The sequence below is a fragment of the Amphiprion ocellaris genome, chromosome 15 (assembly GCF_022539595.1).
Source record: "Amphiprion ocellaris isolate individual 3 ecotype Okinawa chromosome 15, ASM2253959v1, whole genome shotgun sequence".
NCBI lineage: Eukaryota > Metazoa > Chordata > Actinopteri > Pomacentridae > Amphiprion > Amphiprion ocellaris.
The window spans coordinates 27,617,295-27,644,942 of NC_072780.1; the positions used below are offsets into that span (position 1 = coordinate 27,617,295).

The window sequence follows — 27,648 nt, forward strand, 5'->3', positions numbered from 1 at the left end:
CTTTAATTTTCCAAATTTTATTTCGACCGGTTTCAGTGTTTATTTGTTTGAGTTCCAGATTCTGATTTATCATTTAAATTTAAACTTATAGGTTTAAAATGCTTCCAAATGTTTGCTGCAGAGCAAACTGTCTGACTGCATGGGAAGTCTTTAACACTTTCATGCTTTATACATACAAATGCATCATAATAATAAAAGATTCAGTACATTTCTGCTATTTTTGCTGCTCTCTGATCACTTTCCTGGTAATAGTTTTATATTCTTTGTGGTGTAAACAGTTGGAGGACTTTAAAACCACAGAGTCACCTTTCCGCCTCCGTAAGCAAACCGAACCTGAAATGAACTCCATGAATTAGCACCTGAGTCAGAGTTCAGTAACCCACTGAGCACACACACACTTTGGACCGAGCCGTGGCCGCAGTGTGCCCGGTTGCTTATAAACTGAACAGCTTCGGTCCTCGGAGCTCACAGCTCACGGCAGGGTGTGTTTGTTTTCAGTCTCACAGCAGGATGAGCGTGATGAAGCGAGCGGTGCTGCTGCTGCTGCTGCTGGCGGTCGGATCCAATGGAGACCCCACCGTAGACCCCACCGTAGCCCACACCGTAGCCCACACCGTAGCCCACACCGCAGCCCCCACCGCAGACCACACCGCAGCCCCGGACCCCTGCCACGATCTGAACAACAAAATCCACCTGAAAGACCTGCACAAGGTGAGTGTGGTTCTGATCGCACTTCTGTTTATTTAGGACCTCAAATCTATCCCAAATTAAACCAATTCACCTGAATTCAACTTTAAAAGCAGAAAACATTGGTTAACTCATCAACTTTCCAATGATCCTTGAACTACTTGTCCTTGTTGTCTCATTGTGTACAAAAAAAATTACCAAATCTATTCTTGAAAATTCAGAAAAAGCAGTTTAAAGGGGGCTCCTATACAAATTCTTTTCTATAACAAAAAAGTAGAAAAATGTGTAAAAAAAAAACAAAAAAAAAAACATGATTATATTTTAAAAAGGGGGTTTTGTGCTAAAAAGCTGGAATGATCAAATATCAATATATTGTGATTTTAAAAATGTTTGTAAAGTTACATTTTGACATTAAGCCAAAAATCCAAAATCCATCCCAAAATAAACCAATTCACCAGAGCCAGAAACTGTAAAAGCAGAATACACTGGTTAGTTTTTCAACTTTCCAACAGTCATTGAACTACTCATCTTTGTTTTGTAGTACTGTAGAATAAAAAGCTGAAATGATCAAATATCAATATTACATATATTTTTGTATATGATAGTTTTTTTTTTAAAAAGGTTTGTTTGTTTCATGTTGTTAACTTTATATCAAAATTTTGGTTTTTTAAAACAATCTTTTTTTCTGTCTTCATTTTACTTTTAAGATTTGAATTTTATTGACTTATTTTAATACTTAAAGATTTTTTGTATGATTATTAACCTTTTTTTAAAAATTATTTTCTAGTCATACTGTTAACTTTACAGAAGGTAATTGAATCAAGGGCTCTGGCAGACAACAAAAGGTAAGACGAGGTCTGACAAACACTAACAAATAACAAAAGATAGAAGAATTGTGGATAACTTTGGGAAATGGAATTATGGAGTGACACGTGGCACTAGAAGAAGGTATCTTTAGAAAAAGGTGTGCTATTTTCTTCATCTAAAACATGGAATGGTTGGCACAGTCTCCAGACATGGAGCTGGTTTGGGATGAACTGGACAGAGAAGTGAAATCAAAGTGCCACACATTTATGAGAACTTCTGCAACAGGGTTGGGAAGAACTTTCTGAAGAATATTTGATTTCCATTGTGGAAAGAATGCCACGAGTGTGTTCAGCTGTTATATCTGCCAAAGATGGAGTCAAAAGTTTAGGAAGCATATTATCCTCTAAATAGATTTTTTTAAAATTTCATTTATTTATTTATTTCATTTCAAAGTACAATGAGACCTTAACATGCATAATTTCCAATAAAACAATTGAAAAACTGGGATGTCCTAAACTTTTGACCAGTAGTGTATATATTTTATTTTGTGGAAAGAGTTTGTGTAGATGTGTATTTCTGGGTTTTCATGAATAAAAAACCCCCAGAGGAACCGGTTCTGACTTTTTTCTTGCTTCCTGCAGTTGGAGGGTGAGTGGGTTCTGTTCTGGTCTGTTTCCGATCATGACGACGGCCACAGCATGCTGTCCAACCTCAAGAGCTCCCATGTCGAGATACACGCTGACAACGAAACCTTCATCATGACAGAGAGGAACTTGTACAAGTGAGTTCTGACATCACAGGTTCAGGAGTGACATCATCATCCTCAGTCAGTCGCTGTGCTTTCTGCTCCGGTTCATTTATTTGATTAGTTGCTTTGCAGAAAAATACAAATTCCAATCGACAAATATATTATGATGGAAAATTATAGATTAAGATAAAACTTTATTGATCTCTGAGGAGAAATTCACAAGCAACAGATATGAAGTAGTTCAAAAACACTTCATCAGCTGCAACATTAAAGTGATGAAACTGTTAATGCATCAATAATTAGAATCCAGTAATATAATGTTGTCCCAAATTGTGATTTTTTATTGTTTTTTTTGTTTTTTTTTGGGGGGGGGGTACCACAGTTTAAAATGTAACAACAAAGTAAACAAAAAAATTATAGAGAAATATAAATGTTAAAAAATATTTTTTTTTTAAAAAATTATAAGAAAATTAATCATGACAGAAAAGAAAAAACTAAATAACATTTTTAAAAATAAAATAAAAATACAATATGATGAAATACAAAACTAAATAATGACAAAAATTGCAAAACAACAAAACAGCTAAATTAAAATATAAAGCAAACAATAGCAAAAGCAAAATCAATAACAGAAAAGAAAAACAAACTAAATAAAAATAATGAAGAAAAAATAAAAATACAATACAATAAAATAAAAGAATAAAAAATAAAGACAAAAATTAAAAAACAAGAAAATGACAAAATGAAAATATAATAAATGAAAAAGGCTAAATAAAAATGCAATATGATTTTTTTTAAAAACTAAATGACAAAAATTACAAAGCAACAAAATGACAAAATGAAAGTATAAAACAAGCAATCACAAAAGAAAAATCAATGATAAAAGACAAGAAAAATATAAATAAAATAATTATAAAATAATAAATAGAAATGATAAATGAAAAAGCTAAATAAAAATACAATACAATAAAATTAAAGAATAAAGACAAAAATAGCAAAACAGCAAGATGACAAAATAGATATTAAGGTATAACTATGAAAAATAAATGATAACAAAATAATAATAACAATAATAACTAAAAGAAAATTAAGAAAATAAGAACACAAATATAGCAAAACTAAATTTTAAAATGTATTTAATAAATGACAATTAAAAAAAACATATAGTAAAACATATTTTAAAAAACACCAGAAAAATGCATCAAAGTAAGTAATACAATTTAAATTAAATTTCAACATACCATATAATTAATAATATACAAATTAAATGAATAAATAAATCATGCCGGTTTGTGTTTCAGGACTGGTCCAAACCGGCGTGATTATTTCATCAACGAGACGCTGGTCCACAATGCTGACGACCACGACCACCACAACATCCACTCCGACAACGTCAGTGAGTCACGTTAACACACGAACACACACCACCATCATCAAACCCGGAGTCCAACATGAACCTTCAGCCCTTGTTGCTTATAAATCATTAAAAACAACATTCTTTGTTTTGTGTGTGTGTGTGTGTGTGTGTGTGTGTGTGTGTGTGTGTGTGTGTGTGTGTGTGTGTGTGTGTGTGTGTGTGTGTGTGTGTGTGTGTGTGTGTGTGTGTGTGTGTGTGTGTGTGTGTGTGTGTGTGTGTGTGTGTGTGTGTGTGTGTGTGTGTGTGTGTGTGTGTGTCAGGGTTGGAGGTTGATGGACAGCATGAGGACTACAATGACACCGCTGATATAATCTTCTATGAGACCTGCCCCGAATGCATGCTGATGACCTACAACGTGAAAGAATACCGTTTCCTGCTCAGCTACAGTAACGCAAACACACAAACTCACAATTAAACCTGTGGCTGTAATGCGCATTCAAACAGGTGAAATCTGACTGAGGTGTGTGTGTCGTTGTGTATCAGGGAAGGATGGGCACCATCGGGACCCTGAGAAGGTGAAGACCGTCCACGATGATCACAAGCAACATGCTGAGTGTCTGAAATTCCCTCATGACAAACCATACAGCTACGACGGAGTTGCAGGTAATGTGAACCAATAATAATAATAATAATAATAATAATAATAATAATAATAATAATAATAATAATAATAATAAAGCAAAACGTGCTTTATTTTTATCAGTGCCACAAAAAATCTAATAACATCATTCTCTCTCCTTGCAGATTTCGCTCATAAGAAATCTGCTCCACCAACGGAGCCACCGGCACCTGATGCTCACGCGTCCTGAACCAACGAAAAACAAATCAGAGAAAGACAAAGAAAATAAAAGCAAATTCTGAACCCTGAGCATGTGTCACTTTTCATGTTTTCATGTGGCTCGATATAAAAAAAACAAATCTGTTTGTTTTCTCTTTAATAAAGTTTTAAACAGATGAGTGGACTCTGGTTCTGGGTGTTCAGTTAAAATCAGCTCAGCCTTCTGAGTGTTTCTGGTTTATAAATCCCAGAGCTCATTTGAAAACACAAAGAGATGCAAAATGGCCACAAAGAGACACAAAAACCACCAGAAAGAGTAGCGAAACAACTGCAGAAAGTCACAAATGATGCAAAGAGACGCAATACAACAAGAATGAGATGCAAAGCACAATGACACACAAAATGACCACAAAGTAATGCACAACAACCACAAACAGAAAAATAACACATATTAATGCAAAGAGACACAAAAGAATGAGAATGAGACCAAAAATGACTGTAAAGAGACACAAAATTACAACAAATATAAACAGAACCAGCAGAAGCAAACACAAAACAGCTGCAAAAACACGAAGCAAATAGAAGATGCAAAATGACCACAGAAAAAATACAAAATCACCACAAGAGATGCACAACAACCACAGACAGCCACCTAGCAACACATAATGATGTAAAGAGAGCATCTGGAACAAGATGTAAAATAACCATGAAAAGACAAAAATTACCACACAGACACATAGCAACATATAATGATGAAATGAGACACGCAAAATGACCACAAAGAGACACAAACACTGTAACAACACACACCAAATGATGACAAAGAAATGCAAAACAATCACAGAAAGATGCAAAATGATGCAGACACACAAAACAAGTAGAAGGAGATGCAAAATAACCATAAAGAGACACAAAAAACACCAGAAAGAGTAGCAAAAAAACACACAAAGACACAAATGATGCAAAGAGAAACAAAACAAGCAGAAGGAAATGCAACTCACCATAAAGAAATGAACAGCAAACACAGACACCTAGCATCACATAATGATACAAACAAACACAAAACATCTGTAGGAAGACACTAAATAACCACTAAGAGACACAAAGCGACCACAGAGACACAAGGAAAACTCAAAATGATCACAAAGATACACATAAAGCTGCAAAATGATGCAGAGAAACAGAACTAGTAAGTAGAAAGAGACACAAAATGACCACAAAGAGATACAAAATTATCTTGAGAGACACAAAGCACCATAAAGACACAAAAAATGATGACAAATAAATGCAGAAAGATGCAAAAATTACTGCAAAAAGAAGCAAAACAACTACAAAGAGATGCAAAACAGCACTGGAGACACAAAGTCATGCAAAAAAAAACACAAGACAACAAAACAGCAAAAGGAGGCAGAATATAATGCAAGGACATGCAAAACATTCAGTAGATAAGATAAGATAAGATAAGATAAGATAAGATAAGATAAGATAAGATAAGATAAGATAAGATAAGATAAGATAAGATAAGATAAGATAAGATAAGATAAGATGAGATAAGATAAGAAGTAACTAAGTAGATGCCAAGGAACAGTGTCTAAAAACATAACTATAAAATAAAAATAATAATAGAAAATAAATAGAAAAACATAAGTAAAAAAATGTAAACTGTAAGCTGAATAAACAAGAAACGACAAACAGGAAGTGAACTGAAAGTAAACTTGCAAAATGAACATAAAAACACAAAACAACTGAGATGAAATTAGTAATTTTCAAATCATAGCAAAAAATATATAATATTGTTGGAATTTTTTAAAGCATCACTGTTATGTGACATTAATTCAGTTTTCCCTCAGAAGATATATTCATTAAAAATCAAAACAAAAACTTGGTTTTTTTTAAGTTTCTTTGGTCAAACTCATTCGGCTCATTTCGGTTCGTTTCGTTATATCTCGTCACCCGTGCGAGTGGAGATTGTAAACAATAATGTGACCTGAACGACAAGAAAGGGAACCCCGCCCCTCACAGATACCGTCGTATACAAATCTAACACACCAGACTGGTGGAGGACCTTAAAGGTAAAACTTTGTCCGACTTGATGAAGCTGCACCTGTGACCTGACTGGTTTAAAGTCCTCGCGAAAGTGGTTTAAAAAGTTATATTAATCATAATGTGAAGTAATTGATGCCATTAACCATCAATTTACCAATTTGCGGTGTTACTTTGATTATTGGTTAAAGTTAAATACGATTCTGTTTTTCAGTTCGGGCCATTTTCAGAGCACAAGCCAACTACGAGCCGACTGAAGCTCACAAAGTTTGTTGTAAATATTCATAAACACGTGTTACTTTCATGCCGAAATTATCAATGTCTCTAGTCGAGCGCGAATGGCTCAAAAGTAACGCTACAGGCTGTATGTACTTAAGCAGGTAACGTACTTATTCTTAAAATGCTGTATTTGCTAACGGAGTTTTGCTTTGTCATAGCTCCATATAGTGTTCTGTCTAGCTGCTGCTAAACTAACCTTGTGACTTAACTACGTTAATGCGGCCTGTCAGCTCTCCTTCTCTATTCTGGTTATCCTGGTTTTATTGGTGTTTTGCACTGTGAGTGTTCAAAGCTAGTGTGTTGTCTCTAAAATAAAAAGTTCGGAGCTAGCCGGTGGCTAACGGCTAACGCAGGCGTTTAAAGTTTAGCGGATGTGACGTAAGGGAGGCGGTGGGCGGGGCCTGTGAGCCTGGCGGAGAGGAATGTAAACAGCTAGCATCATGCCCGTCCACCAGCCAACGTCAGCGCACAGTACAGACCCACAACTGCTGTCGGTAAGTTTGCATGTCATTTAACCGACTCTCTGTTCAGGTGTGAATGCGGGGCTCAGTGCTGTATATCGGGCACCGGCTCCTACGGGGAAGTTTGACTGTTTGCGGAACAAAGCTAACTTGGCTAAGTTAGCTCGGAGAGCTAGCGTCAGGATAGCTAGCTCGGGGAGTTGTGTCACAGCAGAAAGCTGCTTAATGCTGAGGCGGCAGCGGGCTGCTGGTTTCAGGGTTTCTGTCAGGTTTCTGCTGAGGTGACGTTTGTTGTGAAGGACGGCTGTCGGGATAACACTGTCAGCAGAGAGTACACACACTCCAGTGCCTAGTTTTAACTGTGAGACGTGTTTAGTCAGAGTGACACTGTACTGAGCTGCTTCTCTGCTCGCTTATCTCACTGAGGAGCATTATGGGAAACTTAAGCACTTGTTTGGCTGACTAATGACTGTCCTCAGTGCTCTTTACTGAAACACACTGTTCCTCCTCACTTCATACAGTCTGTGAATTCAGGGCTGCCACTAACAACTATAAATGCAGCATGTCATATTTTATTAAATGCTCTCCAGAGATTTTAACATTAGGGAATAGTTGTCATTTTAACACACAGCATCTCTACAACAGAAGGAATTTCATAAAACAAACTAGTGTTCTATATTGGAAATGAAGGTGGTAAGTGAAGTCAAAGACAAGAAATCACACGCCAGTCATGAGTGTGTCCACTATTTGCATCGCATATTGTCACATATCCACGATGCATAACATCAGTGAGGTTGTTGTTACTGCAACTTGGTGAAGTTGGTAAACATTCTAGGTGACATGATCTTTTTGTGGGACACATCAATCCAGAGTGCCTCACAGGTGTTTTATTGGATTACATGTCATGAGAGTCTGCAGTTTTAGGACTGGAACATTTTCAGCTAGCTAAGAAGTGCAGTTCAAATTCAGGTAATGTGACGGCAGGCGTTGTCTTGTTTGGACGTCAAGTGATGGAAACAACCGTTGTTGTGAGGATTTCTTCTTGATATCATTGGGCGTTGCCATCTATGAAATCCAGACGAGTTTTTTGTCCTCGTCAGATTCCTGCTCATACCATAATTTCTCCAGTTGCTCTTTGTACGATGCTGACATTTGCATTGCATTCCCCTGTAGGCCACCAAATGCAATGTCAGTCATTCTCTGTAAAGCTGAAAATGAGATTCATTGGTGAAAAAGACCGCCCTGCATCTTGCTAGTGTTCAAAAATATGGACAGTCACCCATTGGATCGATTACAACACTGTTAAGCCATTAGATCACGGTCCAGGTGTGTGTTGAGATCACAGACAAGCTTCCTTCAGGGAGTTCTTCACAGTCTGTGAAAGTATTCTCTGGTTCTGAACACAAACAGCTTCGTCAGCAGTCTCTGTCGACAATCGTAGAAGATGTCTTACGATGGAAGAGCCGGATGTGATGATAATGGGCTCGAGTGGCGACACATGGTCTGCGGTCATGTGGCAGATTGTCCTGCATGCTGTCTGAAACGATTTCCTAGAAGACAAATGATCAAGTGCTTCGTTATGGTCTCAACTGACATGCAGCAGCCAACAGCCTGTTCCTGTTTTTCTGCTATCTGTGGCATCTTGTCATTTGAATAAAGCTGCATTTTAAGGGCTTCTTTTATAATCACTGATCAAAGGACTGTTTGTGTGTTGGTCACACTACTGGTCATTGTCCTTTAAAGGCACAGCTGACTCAAGTGTGGATTAACTCTGGTTGAGAATTTGTCATCAGTTGAACAGCTCAAAAACTTTTTGTGCACAGTTGTGACTAAGCTTAACCCTTTTCCAACCAGAGCAACAGAAATTAAATATTTTTTTCTACAAGTTAGAAAAGACGACCATTTGCAAGCTGTGTTTGTATTTTTTGTGTATTGTATTTTTATACAGACTAAGATTTTAAATAATTTACTGTGAAGTTGCAGCACAGTGTGGAATGTAAACAAGTGTTTACAGATTAAAGCGCAAAACTCTAGACAGACACAGCAGCATGGTAAAAATATATCAAAACATGGGACTCCAAAAGAAGTCCAAGTTTCTTTTAAAACCTGTCACAATAAGAAAAAGTTTGGTTTGCATTAAACTTGAGCGATGAAACAATAGCACTTCATCGGTAGCAATAGGAATATTGTCCGACAGAACAATTTTGCATGAAAAAAACAAGCACACAATGACTACAATGAGCCACTGAACAACCACAAAGACATCTGTGATGATTTATTCTTCTTGTTTCTCTCTTCAGGTCTGACAGGACGTCTGCTGATAGAAGACTGTAAATCTTCCGTCCCTGCAGCTCTGACAGTGAAGACGCCATCTTGGGCCGAGCAGACAGACTTCGTGTTTTTCTTCATATTTCCTGCCTTTAAGGATCTTTAATTTATGACGAAGACGTGACGCCGCTGGAATCTGTGCGTAATGTTCAGTCTCAGATAGATGTTTGTTTTGTGAAACCTTCAGCAGGCGGTGGACACACTGAGAGATAAGTAACTGTCTCCGAAGTGTGTCCTGGCGGCCATGTTGGAGCTTCTGCCCGCAACCTCCTCCGCCTCGCCACCATCTTAAATCAGCCTTCTGACCAAACGGCTTGAAGTTGAGGACGTGTTTCCCTTATGAAGGCCTCTGTTTCATGATAATTTTTTCTACACGTGTTGTTTGTGTACATAAGGAGCTGGTGTTTGTCCCGTGAAACCACAGAACCTCGTTTTTTTTTTTAAGTGTCCAACGATTGGCACATCATGGCGGAGTCCAGCTCCGAGCCATCAGCTGCCACTGACCTGCTGATTGAACGCAGCAAAGATGAGCCAACTGTTGGCTTGGAAAGCTTCTCCAAAGAACTGATTGTAACCATGACAGCAGAGGGCTCAGACCTAGGAGCACCGAGCAGCAACGGCACCACCGACCGACCTCTTCCTGCTAAAGTCCATAAGAAAGATGAGGAGGAGGATGAGGAGGAGGAGGCAACGCCCACACCGCCAGAGTCGTCGCCGAGTCCATCGTCTGAAAATGGGACGCTTACCACCGTCACCACAGAAGAAGAAGCTCTGTCAGCTCTGCTCAGACACATCAAGACTGAAGGAGGGCCAGACAGAGGAGGAGATCCAGGTGAGAGGCCTGATAAGGTCTCATGTGTATGTACAAGGACAACAGCTCAACAAGCAGAGATCAGTGCGTTTATTGATGGTTTATACGTTATTTCACCTCCTGTGAATTGTTCACGTACTTTTCTTGAAGGGTCATGCACACTGATGACTCATTAGAAAGTGATAGTTGTTGACTAGTGTTTGACCGACATTTATACTGAATTATACAATAACATAACACATCCCTTCTTTTTTAAAATACGATGTTGTAGTCAAAACTATAACTGCAGAAACACACAGAGCCACGTTATAAACAAAGCGTTTGATTTAAATACAGATTCAGAGTAATTAAACAGCAGAATAACAGCTCTGTCTGCGTTTGTTATATGTGAAAGTAGCCTCACATTTTTAATTCATTTATATTTTAAGGAATTGGTTAAAAAAACATGATTGATGCCAACTATCTGCAAAACTGTGAATATTTCATCTGATACTCGACCAAGCCAGTGATCTGTCAGCTGCTAAAATAGGCTTTTAAGGTAAAAACATTGGAGGAGTGTCCACTAAGAGACACAAGACCACTGCAAAAATACACAAAAAAAACAGAATAAACTGAATAAAAAGACAGAAAACAGCTGCAAAGGGACAATTATTACTGCACAAATAAGACACAAAATTAACATATATTAAAGAGCTAAAAAGAGGCAGGATGTTTTTCAGTCTGGAACCCTAAAAGTTGTTCTTATTGATTGATTATAACTGACCCATAAATCATTAATAAATGATTAACTAACGATCACGAATCCCTTAATTATTAATGATGCTGTGCATGTACACAATGTTTAAACTGCTGTAACACTAGTAGCTGCTATCTTTCTGTTTACTAATTAAAACTCTGACGGCACACGTTGGGAGAGCATTACAGACTCAGTCCACAGCAGTGTGATGAAGTGGCTGCACATGTAGAAAGATGTGTTTGTGTATCTCTGGTTTGTTGTAAAGCTGAGCTCCAGCTGGTTAACATTCAGGAAGCTGAGACTGTGGAGCAGGAGACGCACTCAATCAGCCTTTGTTGTGATCGGCTGCAGGCCAGCAGGGTGAAAGTGTGACAAACGGCAGGAACCAAAAACACCTCTAATATTCATGAGAACTTTGTTTACAACAGCAGGAACAAAGTGTGACACAGATATTAGAATGCACACATAATGCCTTTTCTGATTTTTATCTCACTTGTATTCAGTTCTGATGTCAGAAGCTAAAATTATTCAGGGTCAGAGGTCCAAAACTAAACAAATTTCTGTAAGAATGCTTCCTGAAATATTACCTCTACTTCCCCATCAAACTGACGTCACATTTTTCAGCCACAACCTGCAGCCTTTGTTGCAAGTAGTTGATTTATTAATTCAGTTGACAGGGACAAATAATGTCTGAAAATATGCCAAACGTAGCCACAAGAAAGTATTAAAATACAATAACACATTCTCAGTGCAATGAAGGATCATAGTATGATACAATACAATGAAAAGTGACACAGGTCTGTGTGTATTTTCCTGCAGTGTTGAATATGAATTACTTCATAGGTTTATCTTTATTTTGATAGTCAGACATTTGCATAGACAGTTTAACAGTACAGAACAGTTTCACCTCTTGTCCCTAGTTGGGCCTTTGTTTTTTCATTCAGTGTATACTCAGATAAGTGATTTTTTTTGTTTGTTTTTGGCGGTGAAAGAAAACAGTTTTTAAATGTCCACAAGTAAAGTACAGTGGGGTCACTGTTATTAATTTAACATGTTTAAAACAACAAAGATTGAGCCAAAAGTGAAAAATCAATGTTGCAGATTTGAATACCAAGATGACAAGTTAAGGATAAGACCTTAAAATATTGTTTATTATATAAATTTATCTGACAAATTAAAAATTTCAGACTAAGACTCTACAAACCCAAATGTTTACCTTCTTCACCACCTTTGCAGTAGGCGACTGTATGTGAACACGAGTGAATATAAATGTTATTTATCTCAAATATTTTATATTTTATGTAAAGGCTACTATTAAAACAATAACATGCCCTTTAAACTCGTCTGTGACTCCGGTTTAGAAGGTTAAAGAGACTCAAACAGCCTGTTTCAGATGCTGAGGAGCTGTATGAAGGACCAGTACATGAAGAATTTTCATCTGTAAATCTGTCCAAAAACAGAAGAGCTGGAGGTGTGCATGGTCCTTTATGTCCTCCCTGCCATCTGGTTGCAGGTCTGGACCTGGAGGAAAGCTCCTCGCTGGCGACAGCAGGCGGCTCAGACGACCAGCGGGAGTCCACCGACTCAGCGTCGTTCTCCATCCCCAGTCTGGAGCTGTCAGACGGGGTCACAGCCACAGGAAACTCCCTGGACGTGGAGGACGGCCTGTCTTCATCCTACTCTGCTCTGGGTGTGGAGGGCTGCTCTCCGTCCACCGAGGTCCCCAGTCTGAAGGAGGACGAGGCGCTGGAAGCTGCTGGTGAGGCGTCTTCTGATGTTTACTTTCAGACTGTAGAGTCTCAGCGCTATGAGGCGTTCAAGGTTCAGCTGTGGGACTGCAACTTCTATCACTTCTCCTCAGTCACATCCAACCTTTTACTTGTGAATTAATAAAGCCAACCAAACAACAACAGCATTAAATATAGTTGTTTGTTTTTTTATATTCAATGTATCCAAGAACTTCTAAATCAGAATAAATGAAGTTCTACCGGACAGGCTTCTCTTGGAGATTATTTATGGAAAACTGAACCTTTTCTTTTTGTATCAAGCAGCAAAAACACTGGTTTGATGTTTTTGAGTTAATTTAAATTGCTTCACATCGCAAAGTCGATGCTGATGCTATATATCGTGCAGCCCTAAAAAAAGGCTGCAGAATAGGGCTGACTAATTTTCTTTTTCCTTGTCTTTTTTAACAAACAGACGTCTCAGGGTCACATTGTGGCTCCTTCCCTTTGTTTTGTTTCTTTGTGGCCGTCTTAAGTCTCTCTTAAATTGTTAGATTCTCCTTCCAACAAGAAATCTTCATATTCACACAGCCCCATGACTGCTGGACCCTTCAGCCCGTGGGTTTGAGCCCCGTGATGAGCTGTGGACTGATGAATATCTACACATAATTAACTTCTGAATGCAGTTGTTTTCTGTTGGTTCTTTAAAAGTTCACAGACAGTATGAATGTTTGCATGATGTGTTCAGTGTGGAGAACAACTACACAGTGAAGAGTCAAAGCAGGTTCCTGATTGTAATGTGAATGTCGACTGTCCTCCTGTCCACAGGGGGCGCTGTTGTTGTTCCAGCAGCTGCTCCACCTCTTGCTGCTGCTGCTCCTCCAGCTGCTGCTGCTGCTGCTGCTGCCCCGGAGCCCGGACCCTCCATGCCGGCGTATTACCTGGTGAAGTGGATCACCTGGAAGGAGAAGAAGACGCCCATCATCACCCAGAGTGAGAACGGACCCTGCCCCCTGCTGGCCATCATGAACACACTCTTCCTGCGCTGGAAGGTAAAACGCACCTCAATAACAGACTGTACATACAGACTTAACCATGTCATATAAATATTAGGACAGTGACAGTCATAGTTTCGCCTTCATACATCACCGCAGTGGATCTGAAATGAAGCAATCCAGATGTAACAGAAGTGCAGACTTTAAATTCAATGCGTTTAACTAAAATATTGCAGAATTAGAGCCATTTTTTTGCACAGTTGCTTTTTTTTCACAGCCTCAAAAGTGATTGGACACGTAACTGATGAGCGGTTTCAAGGCCACATGTGACTTTTCATTAAAGGATATATTGTTATCATCATGATTATAGTAATTTAGGAGAACTGGCCCATTAACCCTCTGAACTCTAAGCAGTTTCTTCTCCTGTCATGTTTCTACTCACTGTGGGCTCATTTTTCACTGCAATATAAAATCCTGCACCTCTATGGAAACAGCACAGCCACGACTAGAAGTAGAGAAAACTCAAAATGTCCTTTGTGTAGCAGAGCATGGTTTTAATTCCATAAATCATAAAGAAAGAAAAAATATAAGCAAATTTGTTAATTTATTTATTTTAGAAAAACTGAAAAAAACTGGATTCAGCATGTAAAACTTTTATCCAGAAAATGGTGACTCTGAAAATGAGGATGTTTTATTACATATATTTTTACTAGACTTGCATCCTCTTTGTTCTGTGTGAACACTGACTACAGTTCAGCCTAAATGTCAGGTTTTTTTATTTTTACAGAATCTGGTTTCAACCCTTTTATTTTTGCATGCAGAATAAAGTGATTTGAATTTTTGTAAAATCACAGTTCTAAGGTTTGATTTGGGTAGTTTTCCAGCAGAATCCAGGTCATGTTTTCAAATGAGAGCTGGTTCTCAAACATTTTTACCTGGTAAAATAAAGGTCAAAAAAATAAAATGTAATAATGGTGCATCACAAATGAACAGTTCAAGGACTTCTTTCTGCTGTAATAAATGATGCCATTTTGGTGATAAGTTAACATGCCTCTCAGACTACCAAGGCTAAATCCCACTTAATAAAGCATGACTTTCTTGTTATTTCAGGCGAAGCTTCCTGCTCAGACTGAAGTTGTTACTACTGAGGACCTGATGGCTCACCTGGGTAAGATCACAGCTGGGGTCAGATTACAATGAATCTGTTCCTTAGATGTTCCATTAACTGACTGTTTTATCTGTAAAGCATCACAACACAATGAAAGCGTTTGTCACAGTTTCTCATGGACAGATGTTGCATCTCCAGATGTTTGTTTTATTTTAACCAACAGCTAAAAATCCAGCTAGATTCAGTTTTCTTCCATATTTCCCACATTTGAGAAACTCAAAACAACAAATGCTTTAAAAAATATATTTCTTTGATACTGAGAATATTTCTAGATCAATTGCTCTATAAAGGATCAACTGTATAGTTTTTGAAATGTGAAAACTAGTAAAAAGATGCCAGAAATCCAACAACTGACTAAATAAATGAGCACATCTTTATGTCTATGAAACAGATGGTGTTTAGCTGTTTTTGATAAACTATCAGTCGACCAAATGAAGAACCTGTTCTCTGGTTTTAGTCCAGATGTTTGGTCCAGATTTGGACCATTAACTTGAACAAACAGGCCTGAGGTGTATTTTTTATTTATTTATTTTTGGTTAAGCAGCAGCTGAGACGGTGTTTACTGACTGCTGTTTGTGTTGCTCTGTTCTGCAGGAGAGTGTGTGTTGTCTGTCACACCCAGAGAGAAAACTGATGGCATGGAGCTCAACTTCCAGCAGGTACACAAAGAAAAACACACACACCAACACAAATGTATGTTTTTTTTCTATCTTTGTGACGACGCTCACTGACTTGATTCTAACCGGAAACCTCAACCAGCCCAGTGAAGCAGAGAAAACCACACCGAATGTCCTCGCTTTCTACAAATGAACAGAAAATGATTTATGCTTTAAAAAAAGACTGAAATGTGAAATGATTAATCAATTAATCAACCAGTTGTTTTACTCTTTCTTGGTGGGATATTGAGAACTGGTTCCTGGTTCTAAAGAAGTCTTTAGAATCAGGGTCGACTGATTATCGACCTGGCGGATAATGGAGGCAGATATTTGGCATTTTTTCTGAGTAGCAGTATTTTTATTGGTCGATTTATTAATAAATTAAATATTCTACTTCAGGTCTGATGCAGCCTCCTCTCTCTCCGTGGTCTCAGAAATGTACCTCAAGCAGCAAAAACTGAACAAGAAACACAAACCCGGAAATTAGCTTCTCTCACAGCTGCTAAGCTAGCAGCTAAATTAGACGGCAGCCACAGATTAAACTGAAACGGAGTCTGGAAAACAACAATTAATAAAGCTTTAAGATCTGAACCTTAGTGGACAAAAAAAGTGATAAAGCTGTGAAATATTAAGAATACAGAGAAGAAAACTGATCAATCTCAGTTGATCCCACCTAAACAGAGGAAACATCCTAATTTAATCTCTCCTATTTCTATTTTACATATTCAGTTATAGTCACACTTAATAATGAAAAGGTCTAGTTATGAATGACAGGTTCTCTGCTATCACATGCTGTTAAAACATTACATTTAATGGGTGCCAAATATCGGATATCAGCCATTCTTTATTACCAATAATTGGCATCAACATCGGCCCTAATGAATCCATATCGGTCGATCCCTGGTCCCACATGTTGAAAATCAGTTTTTGTTGTGTTTGTATGTCTGTAAAACTTGGAGATGTAAAATAACACACACTGTGAGAATCGATCATCTTGAGTCCACACATTAAATGTATGTACTGACTGTGTTTGCAGAACATGAGCGATGCCATGGCCGTCCTCCCGAAGCTTTCCACCGGCCTCGACGTCAACGTTCGTTTCACTGGAGTCACGGACTTTGAATACACACCAGAGTGCATCGTGTTCGACCTGCTGGACATCCCACTGTACCACGGCTGGCTGGTCGACCCTCAGGTAACACGCTACATGCTAGTTACATGCTAGTTAACCCTCTGAGCAGCTTTGGTTTTTGTTCATGTTACATTTTTACTTATTGTGGGCTCATTTTTCACTACAATGTAAAGTCCTGCACCTCTTGGAAGTTGTGAAAAACAACCATGACTAGAAGAAGAGAACTTAGGAATGTCTTCTCTACAGTACAACATGATTGTAATGCCCATAAATCATAAAGAAAGAAAAAATAAAAGCTGTTTTTTTCGAGAGAGAACTGAGAAATTTCTTCTGTACAGTGCGACACAGAATGCCATAAATCATTTGGAAGAAAAAAGTTAACTATGTTTGATTATTAATAACAACAACAAAAATACTACAAAAAACAAGATAATCAACATATACAGCATTTTTCTAAATGCTGACAGATGTTACCAATACTGGGAACATAATGGTGAATCTATGTACTATAGATGTTTCACAGCTTAGATTGTTTATTTGTTTCCATGCTTGACTCCCATGTGCTCTGTGAAAACTAGGGAATGTTATAGATTATTCATTCATCGATTTATTACTGTCAATAGTTTAACCAATTTAAAAATATTTTAACTGCTAAGACAGGAGACGGGGGACATGCATATTGTAGTTTAGCTGCAGTACCTGGTTGCACCACAAGGTGGAGTCTCTTACTGTTTAATATAACCACAGTTAGAACATATGAAGTATGCTGGGGTTCATATCATGTATTGTTAGTTTTTACTGTATTCAGGCTTCAGAAGAAAAACATGATGGTATTTGTGTATTGTGTGTGTGTGTGTATATATTAATAATATACAATATATATATTGTGTATTAGAGTACAGAGATGGTGGCTGCTGTGGGAAAACTGAGTTACAACCAGCTGGTGGAGAAAATCATCGACTACAAACACTCTGCAGACAGCAGCCGAGTCGGTGAAGGTAACATGCATGACAATACACACACGCATATAAATATAAACATAAACCTACACAACGCACACACATATGAACACTGTTGCACAGAACACTGGAATTTCACAGAAATTTTTCTGTAAACATTTATATTGCTTCTAGAAGGAGAAACTGATTATATCTGTGCATTGTGTGCTGCCAATAAAGGTTTCATCTATCTATCTATACTGTAGAGTAAAAGTAATGCAAAGAAATGTATACAAATAGTATACATTCCAATAACGTTACAGAAAAAGTTTGTATTTATAGAGATGCATATAAACATGTGCATTTATATAAATACATGTAAAAATAAATACATCGGTATTTGTCTCATGATTTCGCCCAACGGACGTTACTAAATATTCATGTATTATATTAATGTAAGCAGTATGTTTTTATATGAATGTGTATTAAAATAATGTATTTCTATAAATGTAAATAAATAGTATGACTGCGTATTAATACTATGCATTAATATGTGCATGTATTAGCAGTATGCAGTTCCATAAATGTGTATTTATATAAGCATAGACAAATGGTGTGTATTCATATCAACATGTACTTGCAGTATGTATTAATGTAAATGTGTTTAAGCACTACATGTTTATCAAAGCAGATGTCAACAGTATGTATTCATGTGAATGTATATTAACAGTATGTAGTATAGAAACAGATATAAATAGTATGCAATGAATGCATGTAATTCATATTTAGAGTATGCGTTTATTTAAGTATATATGAATGATTTGTATGTGTGTGTGTGTGTGTGTTGTGCAGGTCTGGTGGCAGAGCAGTTTCTGGAGTCTACAGCAACTCAGTTATCGTATCACGGTCTGTGTGAACTCAACACGACGGCCAAAGAAGGAGAAATCTCCGTGTTCTTCAGAAACAACCACTTCAGTACCATGATCAAACACAAGGTGGAGACAAACACACACACACTGCTGTACCATGATTAAACACAGTGGATCTGTTAATAAAGTTTTCTCTGTCTCAGGGTCACTTGTACCTGTTAGTATTCTCCCTCTCAGTCTCACCTCTACCCATTGTTAATAAAGTATTCTCCCTCTTAGCGTCACCTATACACGTTGTTAATAAAATTTGTCTCTCTCAGGGTCATCTGTACCTGCTGGTGACCGACCAGGGCTTCCTGCAGGAGGAGGGTTTGGTCTGGGAGTCTCTCCACAACGTTGAAGGAGATGGAAACTTCTGCGACTCCGACTTCAGACTGTGTCATCCTCCTCAGAGAGCTCCGCCCACCTCCCACCTGCCGCCCAGCGCTCAGGAGCAGCAGAGGCAGATCGACCAGGTGAGGCATCCAGAAGACGCCGATGAACGGGTCAGTTAAAATGAACACGTCACTGATCGATGTTGTTGTCGGCTTCAGGACTACCTGGTGGCAGTTTCCCTGCAGCAGCAGCAGGGCGGCGCCCCCGGACCCCTCAGTGACCTGGAATTGGCCCGACAGCTCCAGCAGGAGGAATACCAACAACAGCAGCAACTCCAGCAGCAGCAGCAACAGCAGCAACAGGGATCAATGCAGGCAGCACAGCAGGTAACATCATCAAATGTCTGTCAAAGTTCAAAAACTTTTATCCAACCTGAATCCAGCATCAAGTCCACTGGTCCGAATCTGATTAAATCAAGATTTAATGTCTTAAGTTAATACATCTCAGAGACTGAGTTCAGACTTTGCTGCTGAATGAATCAACTTCTGGTTAATGAAGCAGAATTACTGTGACAACCTGAAAATGGGCTGAACAGTGGAAAGTAACAGATTAAATTACAATGAGCCTTTAAAAAGTATTTGCAGAGTAGAAAATGTTACTAGAGTATTTAATTAATAACAATTTATATTTATTTTTTTTATTTTTATATATATATATATATATATATATATATATATATATATATATATATATATATATATATATATATATATTAGGAAAATGTGATAAATGTCAAAAATTTAAGAACATGCTCCTTATGTATCTAAAATATATATGAATAAAAAGTTTCAAAAACTGACAAATCATGCATAAAATCTTAATAATAAATATTAATGAAACAAAATATAGATAAAATATTTCAAAAATGATTAGAAGAAAGTGCACAGTTAAAATGCTATGAATTATAAAACTAGAAAAATAAAAGAATAAAATTCTAAAAAACAAAATTGCCCCCAAATATTTAAAAATCTACAGAAAATGTTCTATAAATATTAAAGAAGATATATTTAACTATATCATGTATTGTCAATTATTATTAAAATATCGCAAGAATGCCCCCCAAATACGTAAGATATAAAATTTAAAAATAAATATCATAAAATATCCCACAACTGTCCAAAACACAGCAAAAAGGGGGTATTGTCTTCCAATTATCTAATTTTTAAAAGATTTTGTAAAATATTCATAAAGTCTCTTAAAAGTGGAAAAATACCAGTAAAAGAAAGCAAAACAGAAATGTCCCAAATCTCAGATATTTGGGAATAGAAAACTTGTGAGTGGCAATAAAATGCCTTCCAAATGGAAAGAAGGAAAAAAGATGTTGAAAAGTAAAATATATTTTACAGAAAAGTATCAAAAAAGCAAAACAACCCAAAATGTAAATAAAATGTAATAAATGCAAAAATCCCCCCAAAACCAGCAAGAACAGGGAAATGTTTCTCATATATTTAATATATTATCATGACACACAGACGTGCAGGTGTTTTTATTTATTTTTTATGAACAATTTGATCCAGATGATTTAACCCTTTGATGCATAACCTGGGTCAACAGTGACCCAAATCCAATGGAAAATGGGTATCTCCTGATGTGGTCTACACATCAAAGGGTTAACATTGAACATGTGCTGCTGTTGTCGTGGTGACGGTCTGTTGTTGTTTCCAGGTCAGAGGTCAGGGGTCACAGCAAGCCAGGAGGAGAGACAAGGACTCAGACTGTGTCCTCCTATAGACTCTTCATCATCATCATCATCATCATCATCATCAGTGTCTGTAACACCGTTAAACTCCTTGAGTCCAGTGTGTCTGCAGCGGGGAGGTCACACACACACACACACACACACACACACACACACACACACACACACACACACACACACACACACACACACACACACACTGAGTTCGATGCCAAACCCCAGTGCTTTTATTCAACAGGTGATGGTTTGTAAAAATGTAAGAAATAATAATGGAGTCTGTTGAATAAATCTGCCTTTACGAAGGATTAAATGTCTGTTAATCGTCAATAAACTCAACAGCCGATCAGTTGTCAACCTTTACATAAGAAGGACTTTGGGTTACCAACAGTCGGAACCAAGATTTCATAAACAAATCTGATAATTTAATTGCTTTTCTTAGACAAAACCCATAAAAACAAAAAATAGGAGCTTACAATTTTGGATGGTTGATCAAACAAAACAAGACACCTGAAGACGTCACTTGAGCTTCCACCCACTTATCATCAGATGTGACTTTTAATTTGGGGTTTTTCCGGGTACGATTAGGGCTGGATAAAATATTAGGAACGTGTTTTAGGATAATGAATACAGAAAATAGTAGAATCATCATCCTTCTAAAAACAAAACCTGGAAATGCAGAAGCTTTGTGAAAGTTTCCTGCTCTCTTCAGAGCATCTAAACTTGTGAGCTTTTGTGTCGGAGTCTCCAAAATCTGAGCTGCTGTGTTGATTTTTTTCGCAACAGGTAATGCTATAGTTACTTTTACTACACTTACTGAGTCTGTACAGGGACCAGGAAACAGGATGTGGGTACAATGCTTGTATTTGGATTATCAGCTAGATGTAAATTGTCTGCCTGTTAGAAAGTACACATTACAATTTGTTTATAGAAGCATTATCATGGTGCAAATCAACATGAACACAGCATGTTAACCCTCTGAATTACAAGGTGTTTCTTTGTTCATTGTGGGCTAATTTTTATTGCAATATAAAGTCCTGCGCCTCTGTGGGAACCAACATCTGATTAATGAAGCAGAATTACTGTGATGACTTGAAAATGAGCTGAAGAGCTGAAGGTAACAGATTAAATTACATAACAGCCTTGAAAAAAAATGCCTATTAAATGTACAAAAAAATGCACAATAGAAAATGTTGCCTGAGTATTTCATAAATTAAAAAAATAATAAAATATCAGCAAAATATGAATAATAGGTCAAAAAATTGAGAATGTCCCTTTAAATATCTAAAGTATATATTAATAAAATGTTAACAAAAAAAGACAAATGATGTGTAAAATCTTAGAAAAGTATTAATGAAACAAAAATGAAAATAATTAGAATAAAATATCCCCCCCAAAAAATGAATACAAAAAAATGCACAGTTAAAATGCTATAAATCATAAAACTAGAAAAAAATAAAAACATAAAATAAAATTAGACATTTGACAATAATTGAACAAACTGGAAGCAGCAAGTGTCCAGTACTACAAAAAAATCTTGACTTTACGTGCTGTGGATATTTACCTTGTATCTTTAGTTGTTTTCACACTAAAAGGGAACTGGATGTGTTTGTTTTCTCTTTACTGTGAAAAATTATCAAATATACGGACATCATGATTTAAATGATATTTTAACATTGAATTAAGTGGCGTCTACGTGAAATCAGAACCACATAAACTCAGTGATTTTTAAAGCTCCAGTTTCCACATTCACAAGTAAACATTCTTTCTGAATGAATTCGGATTCAGTGACTTTTAAGTTCAGTTCAGTTTTATTCTCAGTAGTACCGCTTCAGGGCTTTTACTTTGAAACACAAAATAATAGTGCAATACATTATAGAAAAGAGAACACAGCATTGTATTTCTTTGATTATTTATTTATTGTACAAAACCTGATCTGAAGAATCTAGTGAATTTAAAATTGAGACTTGTAGAACTAAGTGACTTTGATATAATAGCACGATTTAAAGCTTAGATTTGCTCAAGGACTAATGGGAAGTGCAAAAACCGATGATTCTTTCAGATTTTAGTTTTTGCACACAGCTGCTGCTCCTCAGTTGTGCCGATGAGCGTAAAATGTTAAGTATTTTACAGGTTCTGGTGTTTTTATGGAGAATATTTCACACGAAACGAAATTAAAATGCCATGATCCCTCATATTTCTACGCTTTCCGGGTGATAAATGGCGTCATTTCTGCTATTTTTCTTGGGATTCAGAGGGTTTAAGGATCACTCAGACGTATCCATTCCAAACTTGCTATTTTTCTAGAAATTCAGGGAAACGGTGTGTGCAAACAGTGTGTATTTGGGCAGAATTTTTTGTTTTCAAACTAACACTGACAGTAAGAATCTGTAAGTAGCTGATCTAATCATATATATTCATCTGCAGAATTATTCTTCAGCATCAGAAACGCTGCTGAACAGAAGGTGACGTCTTCAAAGGTCTTGTTTTGTTCAAAAATACTGAGTTTACAGTGATCCATGACTAAGAAAAGCAGCAATTATACGAATTAAAGCCAGTTAATTATTTCCTGAACGAATAGGGAAGATTTCCTTCTTTTTCAATTGAGTCAAGGATTCCCACATACAGCAATCTTACAGTTATATTATTAATGACTTTTAACTATTTATTGACCCGTTAGGGCCTGAGGAATCCTCTAAACACACACGTTGAATCAGATTTTATTGGATTAAAGGGTTTATTGACCATTAATAAAGAAAACCCTTTATAAACACAGATTTACTGCAAAGTGGCACCTGAAAATAATGAAGGGAAACTGTTGGAAAATCCGTTAACTGAGTCTATAATCTGTGTTTTACTGACTTTTACTGACCAGTTTCATCAGAAGAAACTCTGGGAAATAAAAACATTTCAGTAAGTTTACAGGAAACTCCTGTGTGCAAACTTGAATGCAGACGTTATGAGAAATCTGCTAGAAAATAAAGGTCAGATCTGCGGAGTTTGTTACACCACTTCTTCTGGTGAAACTGATCCAATAATCACTTTTTAATGCAGATGGAAGTTGAACTTGAAAAAAGAAAGTCGGCGGAAACAAACGCCTGCTGGAGTTAACTGACAGAGTTAATTATTACAGTTTTTCTCAATCGATAAGACACTGTTCCTGAAAAATAGCACACATTTACCAACACACTGCACACTATTTTTTTTTTATTTGAACACAATTCACAAAGCACTGCACACTTGTGTCAAAAGCGCACCCTATTGTCAAAATCTGAACTTTGTTTTCAAAATTAAGACACACAAAGCAAAACTAGGACACTGCACTGCTAAATACAAAACACTCTTCTCTCACTGTGTTTTCACATGAAGTGTAAAAAAAATGATACAGTCCTCAAAAATGACAACTTAAACACAAATGCATCCTATAAATGAATCAGAGGCCATTGCAGTGCCTGACTGTACATTATAAAATAAAAATAATGCTAGACCATAAATCCAGCACTGTATTGTACACAGTACAGTCTGCAGATATTTACACCATGTCTGCATCAATTCTTTCAGCCTGGTCAGACCACAGGACCTCATCAACATCTCAAGCTATGTTTTCTCTGGAAAGAAGGATCTAGTGTGTCTGATCCAACCCTGACATGCATCAACAGAAACATCACCACATGCCAAGACCACTGATTGATAGAGATTTTCCCAAAGTATGGCTGCTGCTCATATACCTTCCACCTCCATGTAGAGACAAATTCTTCTATAGGATTCAGAAAGGGAGAATATGGTGGCAGAAAACCCTCAATAACTTGAGGTTCATATTGAACTATTACCTAATCAGTGGTCCTCTATAAAACTAACATTGTCCCAGATGTATTCATGTGTATCATCAGAATCCAACTGAAAAACTCTCTGGAACAAATGCACACAAAACACAGAAAAAGTCAGTCATGTACACTTTCTGTAATTTTACCAGCACTTGTGAACCAGAATTATGTATTAGATTTTTTACAGTATTCTCAGAACATTTCTGACTGCTTGCATTGTTCCAGTATAAACATGTTACTGAAGTGACAAACAACATTTACATACATGTAAAGTGGTCCAGGTCCAGGTGTAGGGGCAGGTCCAGGTTCTGGTTCTGGTTCTGGTTCATCCACGTCCTCTTCTTCCAACATGACCTCTTGCTCCTCTGACATCCATTCTGAACAGCTAATGCTGTTTCCTAAATTCCTAGCAGGTTTTATAGTGTGCAGTTCATTGGTAAAAGTGTTTTCAGTTTTGACCTGTTGTGTCTTAATTGTGACAGCAGTGTTGGAACAGTGTCCCAGTTCTGCTTCCTAGTGTTCACTTTATGAAAAGTGTGTGCTATGAGTGAAAAAGTGTGTTCAAATGAGCACAAAACTTGTTCAGTCTTTTGCAAAAAGAGTGCAAGAGTTTTGGAAACTGTGTGCAAACCATGAGTAGTGTCCTAAATTTAGACAGCAGAGTCCTGTTTTTGAGAAATGTGTGCAGTCAGTTGGTGGCTGAGTGCAGTGAATGGAATTTAGTGTCTTATCAACTGAGGAAAACTGTAATTCAAAACTCATTTTAGATTTCCACTGATTTTTGTTTCACAGCAGATTAATGCAGAAAATCATCCCTGACAACTAGTAAAGAAAAACTGAAGGTTTTAAAATTATTATTTCGCAAGTTCATCCCTTCTGAGAAGTAAGATATGAAGAAAAACTAGTATGTAGGAGTTTATGTGAAACAAAATCTGTAAGTTGGCATCAATTATGTAGAAACATGATGAAAGAAGAGCCCTGTTTAAATTATATTTAAATATTTTTTGTTTTTAATTCTACTTATCTCCCTTCTGCTTTACACTGCCTGCATTTCAGCCGAAAACTCCACAAATTTTTATCACGTGACTCTTTGTCGTAGCCGAGTCACTAATGGCTTCATGACTGTACTGAAGAGCGCAATTTGTTTAAGTTTTTTTTACAGAATCTGATCAAACCAAATGGTTAATTTTTAATTATTTATCATTGAGACATGGAATAAAGGGATTTTGTAATAGAATGAAATGTGATAAACGATTTAAAGCTTAGTGAGTAGTTCAGGGACTAATGGAAAATTCAAAAACCCATGATTCTTTCTGATTTTACAGTTTTTGGATAAATTGTGTAATTTTGGTGGAAAACGACATGCAGTCAATCTGCAGGCAGGTTTTGGAGTTCAGAGGGTCACTATTTTTTTTTTTTTAATCGGGAATAATTTTTCAATATTTACTGAAATGACATCAATTTTAAAAAGTAAAAATCTTTTGGAACTTTATGAAGAAAGTTATGAAGCTTTGATCAGTAGTGAGAAGTCAAATGTTCTAAAATAGTTAAATGATTCCTCTGAATACAAATCTGGATATTATATGCAAAAATAATAATTAAAATTATGAATACTCAAAGTGACGATGTGTTCACTGACTGCTATGAGACCTTCTTGATCATCTTTCAATAGAAAACATCTGCAGAACTGATTTTCTTTACGAACTTACTGCTTTATGGAAACCTAAAGCTGTCAGAAAAATAAAAAACACTGATGCAATGAGAGAGACAAAATAATAATTGACATAATTTTGTCCTGGTCAGAATTCTTACTTAATCTGATTAAATAAACCATAATTTTGTCTTGTCTATGTTGTATTAATGAAAGAATGAGATCATTTAGTTTCTGCTGTGAATGATGTCTTACATTGATAACTTTATATCTCATCATTTGAAAACACAAGTCAAAAGTTTTAACCTCATATTTATGACTCGAAGTCTCAAAATTTTAATTTTGACTTACCTGTGACTTAACCTGGAGTTAATTCAAATATTTTGCAAGTTAGTCATAATTCAATCTGTTTGTTCCAATTTTGATCTTTTATCTTTGATTTAAAGCCACATAAGTCAGAAATGTAACTTATTTCAGATTTCTGAGTGTGTCTCATAATTCCTGCAAAAACTTTTGTTGAAGTTTTGTATTTATGGCTTTGTTGCATCAAAATGATAAATATGAGAGTCTAAATCTAGAAAAAGTGGGTGTTTTTCTGGTAGCTTCCATAGAAAGTAAATATCAGGCCTGTTTAACATTTTAAATCTGCTGTGGAAACAAACGCAAACAGAAATCTAAAACCCTGGATAGAGATTAATGAGGACAAATTAAACCTGTGTCATGACTGCTGATTCTCAGACGGTTTTAACTTTGTGTTCGTTTCGGTTCTCTTCTTATTCGATCAGACAAACGTTTTTGAGTTGAGTTGAAATCGTGGAATCAGTAACTCGTCCTCTTTTTGAATGAGCGTCTTTAAAGCCACGGTGAATAAAACTGCTAACGTCTTAGAGTGAAAACTGTCTAAAAGCAGTTTTACATTAAAACATTCAGCCCTAACTTTCCCATCAAGCCTGTCTGAGTGTTTCAGGCGTCGCCACTTATTTCTGTCATCGTTGGGTATTTTTTAAAGGTTTTTTTCTTGTGTGACCGAAGGACCGCCATGCCATGCTCTGTTCAAGCTTTGTATTTAATTTGTCATCCTGTCAAATTGTCAATAAAAACAGAATCTCAGTTCTGCTTTGTTGCTTTATTGATGTTTACAGATGCATGACCATTTTTCTCCTTTTGGTTTTGGGTCATTTTCAGTGTTTCAAACATCCTGCAAGGAAACTTCACAGTTTTCGTCTTTGAAAACATCTTTAGCACAGTATGTTGTTAAACATGTCGTAAAAAAACATTGTAACTGGTGTTTTGCTGGAAGGGCTTCATCTTTAAAACCGTAACTATTTGCACAAAAAGTAATACCGAATTGAAGTAGACCTTTAAAACCAGCACTTGTACGTACTAGTACTATTTGGGCGGAATAAACCCTTAAAAGTACTTGCACAGAAAGTCAAATTTTGGATGAAATCTTAACATACACCAC

The 27,648-nt window shown here is 36.8% G+C and overlaps 2 protein-coding genes across 3 annotated transcripts; both read left to right on the forward strand.

Moving 5' to 3' along the window:
• Window positions 1–457: 457 nt before the first annotated feature.
• Window positions 458–4,527, forward strand: LOC111572448 (saxitoxin and tetrodotoxin-binding protein 2-like). Its single transcript, XM_055017840.1, has 6 exons — window positions 458–711; window positions 2,136–2,275; window positions 3,544–3,638; window positions 3,920–4,045; window positions 4,143–4,262; window positions 4,404–4,527. Exons 1-6 carry the CDS (start codon window positions 511–513, stop codon window positions 4,466–4,468), a joined length of 747 nt encoding a protein of 248 aa, XP_054873815.1. The 5' UTR covers window positions 458–510; the 3' UTR covers window positions 4,469–4,527.
• Window positions 4,528–6,509: 1,982 nt separating this feature from the next.
• On the forward strand, window positions 6,510–27,293 carry mindy1 (MINDY lysine 48 deubiquitinase 1). 2 transcript variants are annotated; one of them, XM_035952525.2, is made up of 12 exons: window positions 6,510–6,860; window positions 9,521–10,380; window positions 12,609–12,854; window positions 13,648–13,871; window positions 14,925–14,982; window positions 15,577–15,641; window positions 16,675–16,833; window positions 17,666–17,768; window positions 18,561–18,703; window positions 18,898–19,092; window positions 19,171–19,338; window positions 20,678–27,293. In XM_035952525.2, exons 2-12 carry the CDS (start codon window positions 10,014–10,016, stop codon window positions 20,741–20,743), a joined length of 1,794 nt encoding a protein of 597 aa, XP_035808418.2. In that variant the 5' UTR covers window positions 6,510–6,860; window positions 9,521–10,013; the 3' UTR covers window positions 20,744–27,293. The 2 variants fall into 2 exon arrangements, with proteins under 2 accessions (XP_035808418.2, XP_023135283.2); XM_023279515.3 differs by lacking the exon at window positions 6,510–6,860 and adding an exon at window positions 6,914–7,253.
• The last annotated feature ends 355 nt before the right edge of the window (window positions 27,294–27,648 follow it).

Coding starts and splice junctions, on each gene's coding strand:
- mindy1 (XM_035952525.2), top strand. CDS start 10,014: ATGGCGGAGTCCAGCTCCGAGCCATCAGCTGCCACTGACCTGCTGATT. Junction 19,093..19,170: donor AGCAGAGGCAGATCGACCAG/GTGAGGCATCCA, acceptor TGTCGGCTTCAG/GACTACCTGGTGGCAGTTTC. Junction 19,339..20,677: donor CAATGCAGGCAGCACAGCAG/GTAACATCATCA, acceptor TGTTGTTTCCAG/GTCAGAGGTCAGGGGTCACA.
- LOC111572448 (XM_055017840.1), top strand. CDS start 511: ATGAGCGTGATGAAGCGAGCGGTGCTGCTGCTGCTGCTGCTGGCGGTC. Junction 712..2,135: donor ACCTGAAAGACCTGCACAAG/GTGAGTGTGGTT, acceptor TGCTTCCTGCAG/TTGGAGGGTGAGTGGGTTCT. Junction 2,276..3,543: donor ACAGAGAGGAACTTGTACAA/GTGAGTTCTGAC, acceptor TTTGTGTTTCAG/GACTGGTCCAAACCGGCGTG.